At 47.7% G+C, this 12,602-nt stretch overlaps 1 protein-coding gene across 1 annotated transcript in view; it reads left to right on the forward strand.

The window, feature by feature from the left end:
- The first annotated feature begins 462 nt into the window (after positions 1–462).
- The window catches only part of LOC119179622 (arylsulfatase B), a 66,256-nt gene continuing 54,116 nt past the window's right edge, over positions 463–12,602 (forward strand). Inside the window, exon 1 of the mRNA XM_075868214.1 lies at positions 463–660. Coding sequence (XP_075724329.1) covers positions 635–660 — 26 coding nt within the window. The 5' untranslated portion in view covers positions 463–634. The remainder of the gene's footprint in view (positions 661–12,602) is intronic.

Below are 12,602 nucleotides of genomic sequence, written 5' to 3' on the forward strand. Positions count from 1 at the left end.
CCGCAGCCGGGATTTGAACACGCAACCTGCGGGTCAGCAGCGGAGTACCTTGGCCACTAGACCACCGCGGCGAGGCGCTGAATATGACAAAGGAATGCTTGAAATTGGGTCTTCAGGAAGTGCGCAACAACTGGACGTGACCAACAGCTGGTTTACTTAAAGCTTGCTGTAGCGCAACTTCCACGATGAAAAGTTGACATTCGCTTCGTGAGACGAAATTCATTCCTATCTGCCAACATTTTTGCCTACATCCCTCTCTCTCTCACACCGGGCCCTTTCACATTCGCAGAGTGGACACAGAGGCCCCGCAGCGACCGTTTGATGGACAGTTTCATATTTCGAGTCTACTTCAATCTGTGGCAATGACCCGTGCGAGGGCGTGCGCGTACAATTTGTCTTTCACTTAACGAGGGGGCCTCACGCCACGATATAAGGCAGCGCGCCTTCTCGCTTAAACGGCGAGTGAGTTCGCGCAAGTGCCACTACTTAGTACGTGAGCGCTGCTTTGCGCACTGTGGTGGCCACCTTTTCTTTGTGTGGTTGGTCTCGTTGTGTCAGTGACAACTGACGTCCGTCGTGGAACCTTTTTGCATCAGCGCGCAATCGGGAAAGCAAGCCTGGGCATTATCGAACTATGGCGGCGGTTGCCGGCTCGAAATGGTGAGTGGCGGGGTGAGAAGGACTAGCAGTCAAAGATTTTTCCTAGTGATTGCTCAAAGCACTTTTGAAGAGGCGTCGGAATTGATCGAATAAGTGATAATATCTTCCTAAGACCCTTCCTTCGTGTAGCATATTGCATATTGGTTTCAATACGTTATTAACCGGAATTAAATGCCGCAAACTTTATTAGAATTGTACAGTCCATTAGCTTAACAACTCTCTGGCATGCTTTATATATATATATATATATATATATATATATATATATATATGTGTGTGTGTGTGTGTGTGTGTGTGTGTGTTGGCCCTTGAACGACATAAGCAGTTGATGAATTGGACAGCCTCCCTGCGGTGTCATTGCGCCAGACATTGCCGTACTCACTAAAATGTATTGCGCTCAATACTCCTGTGAGTATCTTATCATTTGCGAATCTAACTGGGTGCTGGCAAAACGCACTTTAGGAAAATAACTTTTGTGACTTCGGCCCCACAATATGCGAACCTGTAACGTACCTTCAAATAAGCCTTCAACCTGATGCCTTGCCCATCGATCTGTCCATATTATCGTAACTCCGTTGGAGACATACTGAACCAAAAAGCAAAATTTCCTCCGTGAAAATTCGGCAGATCTCATGCGCTGTTGGTATTGATGCAATGCGAAGCGGCCAGCAAGGAGCTGCATACTTGGCCTTCCTTGGCTTTCCTTCATGACATGTAGTTTGCTATCGCAATATTGTCATACGTACTTGAAGTACTGTCTTGTATATTTCATGTCATTTACACGTATATTCTGGTGTGCACATGCAATGCACTACCTTTAATTTACGTTCATCACACACAAATGTGATGCCATTCCAGTTTTGGTATACATCCAGTTGAAGCGCCCGGAAGCGCACGAGGGAAATGTCATGATAATCATGCCGTACGTGAAACGCACGTCATGATTTACGCTTTACCGCATGTCATTTATGTTCGTCATACCCACGTCACGAAATAGAAATTAGGGGCATATCAAACTTCCAAAGTAACCACGAAGACACCAAAAGCGTAGTATGTAAATAGTGATATGTAGTAAGTGCATGGCATGATTTGCATGTTAACACCTGTTATTATTCTTTGTCATTCAGTAATATAGTGCAAAGCCAATTTTGGCGTATATGAAGATAACGAAACAGCGGCGAGCGCACCATAACCGCTTAGTGCCATACACGACTTGTATATGATGATCATGATGTTATGACGTGTCACTTATCTTTGTCGTACAATCATGTCATCCTCTCCGAATTTCGGCTTACGTGTCATTAACGGATCTTCTATGATCTCTTAACCTTGACTATTTAATGTACAAGCTGAGAGTCGGTATCCACGCCCATACTCACAAGGGTGGTTGATCGGACGAGTCGGTAATTCATGGTGCTAAGGGATACATGCGCCTAAGGAAGGAAACAAGAAAAGCGCATACTTTTTGCTTTATGTTTTGTGGTAAGCACCCAAATATACATACAAAGAGATGGGTGTGTTGAAAAATCACAGCATATCTACAAAGTAAATGATGACAAATGGGCAAGGCTCCACGAGAGCATTGTGGTAACTGTTATTCTTCCTTACATCGGAAACTCCAACATGCGCATGAGTGGCAACTCGCACGTAGACTATACGTAACGTTGCTTTGTTGGTCGTCATAATTGTCAACTCAGCGAGGACCGTTAAAGAGTGAGAGTGCTTTCACGATCGTTTTTCTCCATCGCAGAGAGATAATGTGTGCTCTGGAACGCACTTGCTCTTCACCGTCACCGACATGATCGTCATAGTCATAACCCATAATCGGTACCTTGCATGTACTGTGCCATGATGGCAGAAGGAAATGTGTAGTTTGTTTGCTTGTTTGTTTCTTGAAAATATGGCTCATACCTACTCTGGGGGATTGACCAAGACAGCATAAAATGTGAACTGTTGGCATTAGACCGCCCACCGTTTAGCATAAAGAAACTTCTGGGCCCACGGCCAACTAGAGTTTTACAGACACTTGGTATAAAAGTGTTGACACGTTCCTTACAAGACAGCTGAATTGGTGACAAGTACTAAGAAATAACGAACTTTCGTTTGTATAACACATGTCGTACTTATTATGTGCAGTATCATGACAACCATCATATGTGTGTACTGAAGTGAATGGCATGTCGATGGTGGTGGTACAAAACACTTTATTACAGAAAATGTTCTAGAATGTTGCGGCATAATGCACAGCCCTCTGTCACGTTGCATGCCACTGAGATAGAATATTTGAGTGTTTGCCACCAATAGGATTTATTTTTCTGCTATTATGACTTATAACTTTCTTGACGTGTATATATTTATACATGTGTGTGCCTTTCAAATAAATTCAGCTGATAGTTTGAGCTTGTCCGTCTTTAATGTTTATTTCGCGGTAAAAGCTACCCTCAGTCAACGATTTGTGGTTTTCAGCAAAACCTAGTTGTAGAGCATCTGTTAAGCATTTATGCAGGTACGGAAAGTGGGCCGGAAAGGAATATTTCAGTGAGAGAACGAAAATGCCCTGGAAGTCACTGGCTGTGGGTGGCAAGAGCCTATTCCGGGATGCCGATGGAGTTTCCACTGCTCGAGTGCGCCTCACGAAGGAGCGTTGAGCATCCGAGGTCGAGCAGCCGAGCAGGTACTCCTCCCAAGCCTCTCTAGTTGGGATGGGAAAAGGGGGTGAAAAAATAAGACAAGGAAAGGAGTTGGTGGGGCACGAAGCGACAACGTGTTAGGTGTCGGCCAAGACCTGGCAAGTCTAGCAGGTGCCACTGATGTCACGCAAAAAATACCTGGCGACCGCCGTACTGAGATAAGTGTTCGCCTGGAGGCAGCGTAGTATTCACTCGTGCACTTTCTACAGACCGCGTGTGGGGCCCGGGTAGAGGCTGCGCGAAGCCCGCTATTAGGCAAGAATATCGCGAAAGTGCGCCAGCTTCGTATTGCCAGATCCCGACTTGCGACATGGAGCACCAACAACCCGTATGAGAGAAGCGCGGGAAGGGGCGTTCGCCGCCTCGTTGCCTGGCAGGCCCGAGTGACCTGTGGTCCATACTATTTAAATGGGGTGAGAGTTAAAGCGCCGAGAGGAAGCCTGAAGTACGTTAGCTGCCAGCGGGGCGATGGAACCCTCAAGGTAATGGGAACAGGCTGAGCGTGAGTCCATCAGAATGGTGCGTGAGGCGAGGCGGCCAAAGCAATGACAACATCCTCAGCTTGCGTCACAGTGTTGGGTCTAAAGGACAGGCCATCGATGTGTTCCCTCCATGATTATGGTGGCCATGAAATGACCCGAGGGGGAGGGGCTCAAGACGTCCACGTAGAAAACGCCAGGGTGATCGGGGTGTCGCACCTGAAGGGCTGCAAAACGTGCTAGTCACTGTCCGGGATGTAGCTTGGGGTTTATTTTGTAGGGTACTTGATCCACCCATAGTTTATGCCGCCAATGGGCATCGGAGTGTCTTCGTCAGAGATCGCATTGAGGCCGAGCCTGTGTAGTAGATGTCGCCCTGAAGGCGTCTGCAACAGACGATTAATTCTGCTAACACGATGAGTTTACCGCAGATCTACAAAAACGTTATGTACCCCCAGTGCCACAAACTGGCTGTCGCAGGTGGCAATGGGAAGGTCGAGTGCATGTTTATATACTGAACGAAGGAGGACGTCCAGCGGGTGCTCGTTGTGACGACGCAGGCGAAGGTAAGATGAGAGGTACTAGGCGCGATTGGTCCCAAATGCATTGGCCAACCGCATAAACAGGGTCCCACGGAGGCCACCGTGCTTGGTAGATACCCGCCGTATCATACGGCTCACCTGTTTGCTGGTGCGTCGGAGGCTTGCTATTGTGGCCTTGGGATCCAAAGACGATGTGAAGCCCAAAAATTCAAATTTTCTCGACTGATGGAACGGGACCAGACGGAAGCAAAACCAGGGGGGGGGGGAGGTAAATGGGATACCGGAAAAATAGTCGATTTATCTAGAGAGCACTCTAGGCCACCCGAAGCAGCGTAGGCGTTCACCAGAAGGGCAGCTTCTGTAGGCGCTCTTCGATTGGTGCTGCGGAGCCGGTATTTGTCCAAATTGTAATATGGTTGGCATATAGTGCGTGGTGTATTCCCTCAACCTCGCGCAGAAGAAAGGGGAGGTTTTTCATGGCCAGGTTAAAGAGTAGGCATGACAGGACTGCGCCTTGGGGTGTACCCCGTGTGCCTGACAGGTACAAGCCATGTTCAATAGAATCAAGGCGGATGAAAGCTCCGTGTTGTGACAGAAAGGCTCGAATGTAATTGAAAGTCTTCTGACCGCAGTTTGTGGTAGAGAAGCTAGAAAGAACACTACTGTGTTTGACGTTATCAAACGCTCCTCTAAGATCGAAAGTGAGCACGGCTTTATCGTTATAGCGCATCGTGGTCGGTTCTATGATGTTGTGTTGAAGCTGCAGCAGGATGTCCTGTGCCGAGAGAAGTGGGCCAAAGCCAAGCACCGTGTCAGAGAAGGTCTCCATGGCTTTCAGGTACACAGAAAGACGTTCACGAACCATGGTTTCCATGAGCTTTCTGGCGCAGGAGGTTAGTGAGATGGTTCTCAATGCTTCGATGCTCACCACTTTGCCCGATTTAGGTATGAATGTAACGAGTGATGTCGTCCATTCTGGCGGGAGCGGGGACCCATGTCATATCCAGTTCATCAGGTGGAGTAGCGACAGGTGTGGCTTGTAGGGAAGTTTAACCAGAAGCGACACTGCGATGCCATCCCGCCCAAGGGCCGTGCCCCATCGCATTTTCGGTAGTGCAGCCTGTAAATCTGAAAGCGTGTATGGCGCATCAAGCTCGGCGTTACGGGCGCCGAAATACGTATATTCTCTGCCTATGGGGTCAGTTGTGCAGCAGATGTATCAGTCGCACAATTTTTGAGCGACTTGATCTGTAGTGCCCTGATAGGCATGCAGAGCACGGCGGTGCTGGCGTTGTGTTTCGACTCGAGTGCTGGAGGGACCCAGAAGGCTACGAAATAGCCTCCAGGTGCCCTTAGAGCTCATCTGGTTCCCCACCTTCGTGCAAGTGCCAACCCAATTGGAATCGGCAAGCTGCGCACAGTATGCTGCTGCCCCCGAAGTGAGCCCCTCAATGCTAGCGCGAAGCTTTCGATTGAGTTTGTTACGTTTCCAGTGCTTTATAAGCCCGCGGCGAGCGTTCCAGAGATGTAAGAGGTGGGGGTCGGTTGCAGGAATCAAATTAAAAGTTTTGAGGGTGCGAGTGTTTGCCCGCTGCATGCGAAGCACGTATGACGCCCACCCCGCGTATCGACCTGAGATGGGGATTATAGGAAATGGCTGCATTCTGAATTTAGTGTGGTCTGGTAGGCGGGCCAGGCCCAGTATTGGCGCATTTCCAGCCACGATGTGAATGATCTGCGCAGCAAAAAGTAGTCCCTTTCCAAAGTCTCAGCCAAGTTTGCTGAGACTCGCGAGTGTTACGAGTGATGGAGAGGTCGGGGCATGTGTCGCGTGTGACCGAATTGCCGAAATACGTTGGGCTGTGCCGGATTGGTAAGCAGTGTGAGGATAAGTGAGGATATGAGCTCCTTGAGTCCTCTTCCCCTCGCTGTCTCATAGTGATAACCGAAGTCGACCTGTATCGCCGTGTATACGGCTTATGCACAAGAAGGCATTGAGTGGTGCCTCCCACTTATAGGAGCATCATCCAGAAAGAGCTGGTGTCGCGCCAGACTCTTCAAGTGCCAACACAGCCGGCTGAGAGCGAAGTGAGTAGAGGAAGAAGGAAAAGTGTGAGCGCTTTCGCCTGTTCCCAAACCCTATAGAGTTTTACTGTATGATCTCAAATTTCGACGACAAGCTTGAAAAAGATTTACGGTTGGTAGCAATCATGAATATTCTAGGTTTTATATTTCAGCCTCCATGTCTGGCTCAGAGCCTGGAGAGGTAGGGAGGGGTATACGGAGGCCGAATTGTCTGACGGCGAGTTGGTGGTAGCCACCTTACGATGACGTCGGGGAGCTGAACCCGTATTGTAAACCGAATGGGAGCACGAACGCGATTCTTTGGGTTGAAACTGAGTGATTGCCCAGGTTTAAATTGCCTGAGTGACCTCTACTACAATGCGTTGGACAGAGAAGTTATCAACGAGGTGACTGATCAACGCTTCGACGTGCGGGAGGCGATCTTCCATGCGAGTGACACGCTCTTCACTGGGATGAATCGGGTTAGTCGGCAATAGATTCTAAGGTGCTGCAGCAGCTACCGGAGCTTCCGGAGTAGGTGCATTGGTTACTGGAGCCGGAAAGTTATTTGGAGTGCGGGGAGCGTGAGGAGTTGGCTTGGAGGTTGCGGTGTAGCCGCCTGGAGAGGAGCGGCAGTACCGAAGGGCTTTGCAGAGCCTTGTTGTTAGGAAGCAAGTTGCTTAGTTAGAGAGCAAGCTGTTTTGTTAGGAGTTCATTTTGCTTTTGAAGCTGCAGAACCTGCTGGCGAAGGGTCACAAGTTCAGAGAAAGGAGAATTGACTGCGGGGGGAAGAGGCTTGGAAGCAGCAACCCCTGCTCAACTGCTCCTTCCAAACAATCTTCCAAATAATCGGAAAGCCTATCTCGCACCATCGCCTCCATTACTTTGCCCATGCAGGATGTGAGTGAGATAGGTGTCAAGTTGTCTGTATTAATTCCCTTTCCTGCTTTCGGAATGAAAGTGAAAAGTGATGTTTTCCAATCGAGTGCCACAGGCGTCTCCCCTTTCAATATCGCGTTATGTAGGTTAGAAGGGCCTCATACTCGTGATCAGGGAGGTTGGCCAGCAGTTTCACTGTAATCTTGTACCGACTGGGGGCAGTGCCTCTCTTCATTTTGGCTAAGGCCGCCTTGAGGTCGTAGAGGTGGAAGGGCTTATCCATCTTTTCGTTATCTCTGCCTGCATAGAGATATTCCCGACCTCAAGGGTCCTGTTTTGTGCAGAGATACTTATCCCTTAATGCCTCTGCCAGTTTCGTTGTTGTACCCTGAAAATTGTGTAAAGCACGTTGCAAGTGTTTCTGTGTTTTTCCCCGCGATTGAGTGGCATCTATTAGGCTGCGAAAAGCTTCCATGTGTTCTTCCCCGACATCTGTCCAGCCGTCCTGTTGCAACGATCGATTCAGTTGGAATCAGCTCACTGAGAGGCATAATCAGCAGCCTGTTAGGTCACATTTCTTATATGTTTTTTAGCGTTCTGTTGTGCTTTTGTTGTGTACCTTCGAAAATCCATCGAAAGTCTTCTTTGTATAGTTGGGACCACATCACTGATGAGCACATTTCAAAACAAGTGGGGACACAAAGCAGCCGCCCTCCACATAAATTGCCACATCGAGTACGTCGTAGTGGCTGCATTACTGTCGTCACATTTGGTTTTCTTGAAAGTGACGCTTCGAGTAGGTTCGCATCTTAGCGAGCAAATGACTCATCGCCCATCGTCGCATTCTAGCTCGTTTATTTTTCGGAGTGAACCTGAACTGTAGAAGCTGGTCTAACTTGAAAAATTGATTCACGAGTACTTTTCCTGAGAGCAAACCAAAGTTGTTCGCGTAACGCAGCTCCGGTTGATGGCATCGCATAGTGAGCACATTTCATAATACTTGGTTCATACCAAACCCGTCGGATCCTCTGGTTCCCCGCCCACCTCGGCCGGGTGCCGGGTGCCCCATTTAACCTCAACGAGGTCGGCTATGATGCAGCGCACGCATTTACCGACCATGCCACCATAAGGCAACCCTATCTCGCTGAGTTGGAGACCAATCGGGATGCACCCATTACGTACAACGACATAACAAAGCACTTTTACCTCGAACACCACATTTTTCCACCCTCGAATCTCAAACTGCTATGACCACAGGCACCTACCCTACACTTGTTACAAACTCACACGTATCCAAACCTTGCTGAGCTTTACGTTTGCTATCCAGATGCGTACCCCAGCAACACGTGCCCCTCGTGTGTACACATGGCTACCCTCACATACATGCTCTGGGAGTGTAGAAACGCAGAATTATTGTCATATGAGTTGCGAAACTGCGTTCCGAAACCTGGACACAACATTGGCCGCCCTAGCGGGAGTGAGCATACTGTCGCGCCCTCTGGTAGCAACTATAAAAAACACAGCATCGCCACTTGTGCGTGTGCTTCTTTTTAGGCTGCTCAACAAGTGCTAATATTATACTAATATATAGGTATTCTGTGGCTCAACGCCACGAGCAACACTGGCGTCGTCGACTTGGCTTGCATGGCGCCCGCCGCCGCTGTCAGTTGTTTTTGCTCTGCAAAGGCATAATCAAAATCGGGTCAAAGCGTCAAGTTTTATTTTGTCGAAGGTGGTGCTTGAAATTTCGTACTACGATGGTGTTAACGCTGCACCCTGACTATTTCTATTATTCCTCGTTTGCTCGTTCGAAAATGTGCGCTTGCGATCGATTGCTCACGGGTAGTTTGACGAATCCTTTTAACGGTGCCACTCTGCGGTTCACGATGTGTCCCACTAACATGAAGTGAGTGATGGTCGCACAAACAAGAGATAGATACGGTAGAGTGGAAACCAAAGCACAACAGTACCGATCAGTCCTTACCGCGAATTGGCCGCTTTGTCTTGCACGTAGCGGTTAAGTTTCACTAATCGCGAAATCAATGACACACTGGCTGGGATACCATATATATATGAATGCCCTATGACAAGAAAGTGGAAACATTCAACATTGCTATTTACTTGCAAGTAGCCCTGCAAGAGCTGTTTTCAAGTGCGATGTTCGTGGAGTCTTTACAATGGCACCGGCGTTTGCTGATCGGGCAACGTCGACTGCTGCCGTTGACAGACTACAGGTTGGATCCACCTGGATCAATGCTGCATGACGCTTGCATCACGTCTTGCCGCTCACTATTTTGCCGAAATGTAAACATTGTGGGCTCTCCACATGAATCTGATCAATGACCGACTTCGCTGCACCGTCCATTTACGCTGTGCTAGCTGTGTACCACACGAACTCGCCACTTATGGCCACGTTACTTCTAGCGCAATGCGGAAAACAAGAAAAAGGACGGAGCATTAAGAGAACAAGCAGCTCCTCTGTCCTTTATCACGTCTCCACCACTGCGACAAAGTAACATGTTCAGCACCCTTAGGCACCAACTCACCTAAGGACATGTTCTAGGCGCTGCCATGCTGTTTGGCAGAATGCGGTGGCGCTCACAATCTAGCTAAACGCAAAAACACAAAATATTCGCGCTTTCTAGTTAATTTTCTTGTCAAGAGAAGGCGCTACAATCGACTTACTTCCTCCATTTCGGCCAATGTTGTGTTCGGATTTTGATACATGGAGCCTATGGGCAGTTTTGCAATTCGTATGATTGAATAACTCTGTAGAAACGCCCCTCCCAACTCTACCTCAAACGAGCGGGAGAGTTCCTTCATTAGTTCACTTCTCGCCAACCAGCAATGGGCCGTTCAGCAGGGCACCCCGAAGCAGCCGCCAGAAATCCCCTGTCAGTCCCTACGTGGGCTGTCAGTCCCTACGTGAGAGACGCCCTCTACGAGATGAGCGCGTTTTGCAGGAAAAAAAAATAAAGTTTTTTTTAATGCGTTCCATTACAGCAAGACAGTGGCAGTGATTGCGGCAAACAGAGTGTTGCCCGTCGATAAACTGACAAGCGGTGAAGCCCGGCGGCATCGATACATTTGTCGTTGAATATTCTGGCCTTATCACTGGTCATCGCGCAATTCCTTGAATGATGTCGTGTGTTCGTGTGCCACGCGCTATCTTAACTGAACAATCTACTATGACCGTGAACGTTTTCTAACAACGGGGAGCAGTTTGCGCTAATCAATTCTGAACCAGGCTGTGTGGGCAAAAACCAAATAAAACAAAAGCGAAAATAGGTAACACGCATGGCAATGCCTTCGTTCGAAACGCTACCACGCCTGTTCGCGAATGAGTGACAATTCTCGCTTTAAGCAACGAATAAAAAGTAAATAAATATTAGTCGCTAATTGAAAAAGATAATAAATGTGAAGGTCTACATAGTTCTTGGGATCGGTGTGCCGTACGTGGCATGTCCATTGTTCTTTATGGCCTCATTCTCTCAATTTCTCAAACATTCAGTTTTGAAAGTAAATGTTTCTTTCTTCCTTTTGCCCTGTTTCAATTCTTTATTTCAATTCTTGTTCAAATTCTGTTTCAATTCAATTGCCCTGTTTCAATTTTTTACAGCTTTAGAAATAAGAACGTAGGCCTAGAACTTCATGGGTTTGTGTGAGCGCACCGCAGTTGCTTTAAGAACATATCAAGGCACGGGACACCTCCATCATGAATAATAAGATAGGGTTTGTTCTACCTGTACCGAAACGCTATGAAATCGCTCTCGGACATTTACGAGATCAAATAAAATGAGTTTCTGGCAAGACATGTGCACGCACGTATACATTACAAACTTCGAAAATGTTGCTAGTATGCCAGCTCAAATATATAGTTAATGTGTGACGCAAGCGTAGTTGCGACAGCACCAGGTGACTGCATTACATTTTACATTACATTACAAAGTACGTAATTACATTTTTCAATTACGCCCACGCAGTGCAAACCCAAATACCAAATGTGACTAAGTGGCAGGCGTACCTGCAATGTGAAGCATCTGAGAGCAAATTACTTTATTTTCTCTGGCAGACTAGACGTAAATTGGCGTCTGGTTTTTACGACACGAATTGGCCATAAAAATGAAAGGAGCATAAATTAACGTAGTGTATGCATGCGTCCTTCTCACGTTGTTGGTGTGTTTTTTTTTCCCCATAGAAAAGTATATTGCCCCGACAGGCAACGTCGGCCTCTTTCTAATGAGGCGTTTAGCTGGTCTGACAACTGGCTAACCTTGTTCTTGTTCTTGCTCTTGTTGCCCTTCACTTGTGGCTCATACGCACTGTGGGGGATCGGCCAATAATCTCCACCCTTCCTTTCCCCCTATTCTTTCTCCTCCTTTATATTATGATAAAAAGAAAGAACTCGTTGTTAATAACCTGAATTCAATTTCCGGACTGACAACTTGCTGTTCGACTGATGGTCGAGCACTAAATGTATTATGGACATACTAATGACAATCGAAAATTATATTAGGTCTGCTAAATAAATGCATAATTGAAAGGGACGTAATTGAACTACAACGATGGCCGTTCTGAAACGTTGACTCTTACTCACATATGGAGTAGGATCATAAGCCTCCGGGCGTAACAAGAGGGTTTGTGCACGACGCAGCGAGCCATAGAAATGAAAATGACAAGCGTATCTTTAGCGGACACGAAGAGAGTGGAGTGCTTCAGGAAACGAACGGGCGTCGGTTACCTCTTAGTCGAAGCCAAGAAGTAATGGGTAATAGCAGGGCATTTAGTGCGAAAGTGACATGGGGTTCAAATCCCGGCTGCGGTGGCTGCATTTTCGATGGAGGCGGAAATGTTGTAGGCCCATGTACTCAGATTTGGGTGCACGTTAAAGAACCCCAGGTGGTCCAAATTTCCGGAGCCCTCCACTACGGCGTCTCTCATAATCATATGGTGGTTTTGGGACGTTAAACCCCACAAATCTAATCTAATCTAATCTAACGAAGGTGACATGACTGCTGGTCATTAGGTGTAATTGGCTGACTTCCAAGAGAAGGCTAACGTGCGTGGGGGAGAGAGAAAATTAGGTGGGAAGTTGAGATCAAGCAGCTTGAGCAGATAACGTGGCCACGACAGCCACACTGAAGGGATGGTTAGTGGGACAAGTCCGTGCCCTGCACTGAGCGTACCTGATGATGACAATGATTCTATCCGATTACGCTTACACAATGACCACGTTGGCGGAGAACTCAGCGCAGTGAAACTAACCCCCGTATTCTAGAACGTCCCTT

This window comes from Rhipicephalus microplus, chromosome 7 (genome assembly GCF_043290135.1).
Source record: "Rhipicephalus microplus isolate Deutch F79 chromosome 7, USDA_Rmic, whole genome shotgun sequence".
NCBI classification, from domain to species: Eukaryota; Metazoa; Arthropoda; class Arachnida; order Ixodida; family Ixodidae; genus Rhipicephalus; species Rhipicephalus microplus.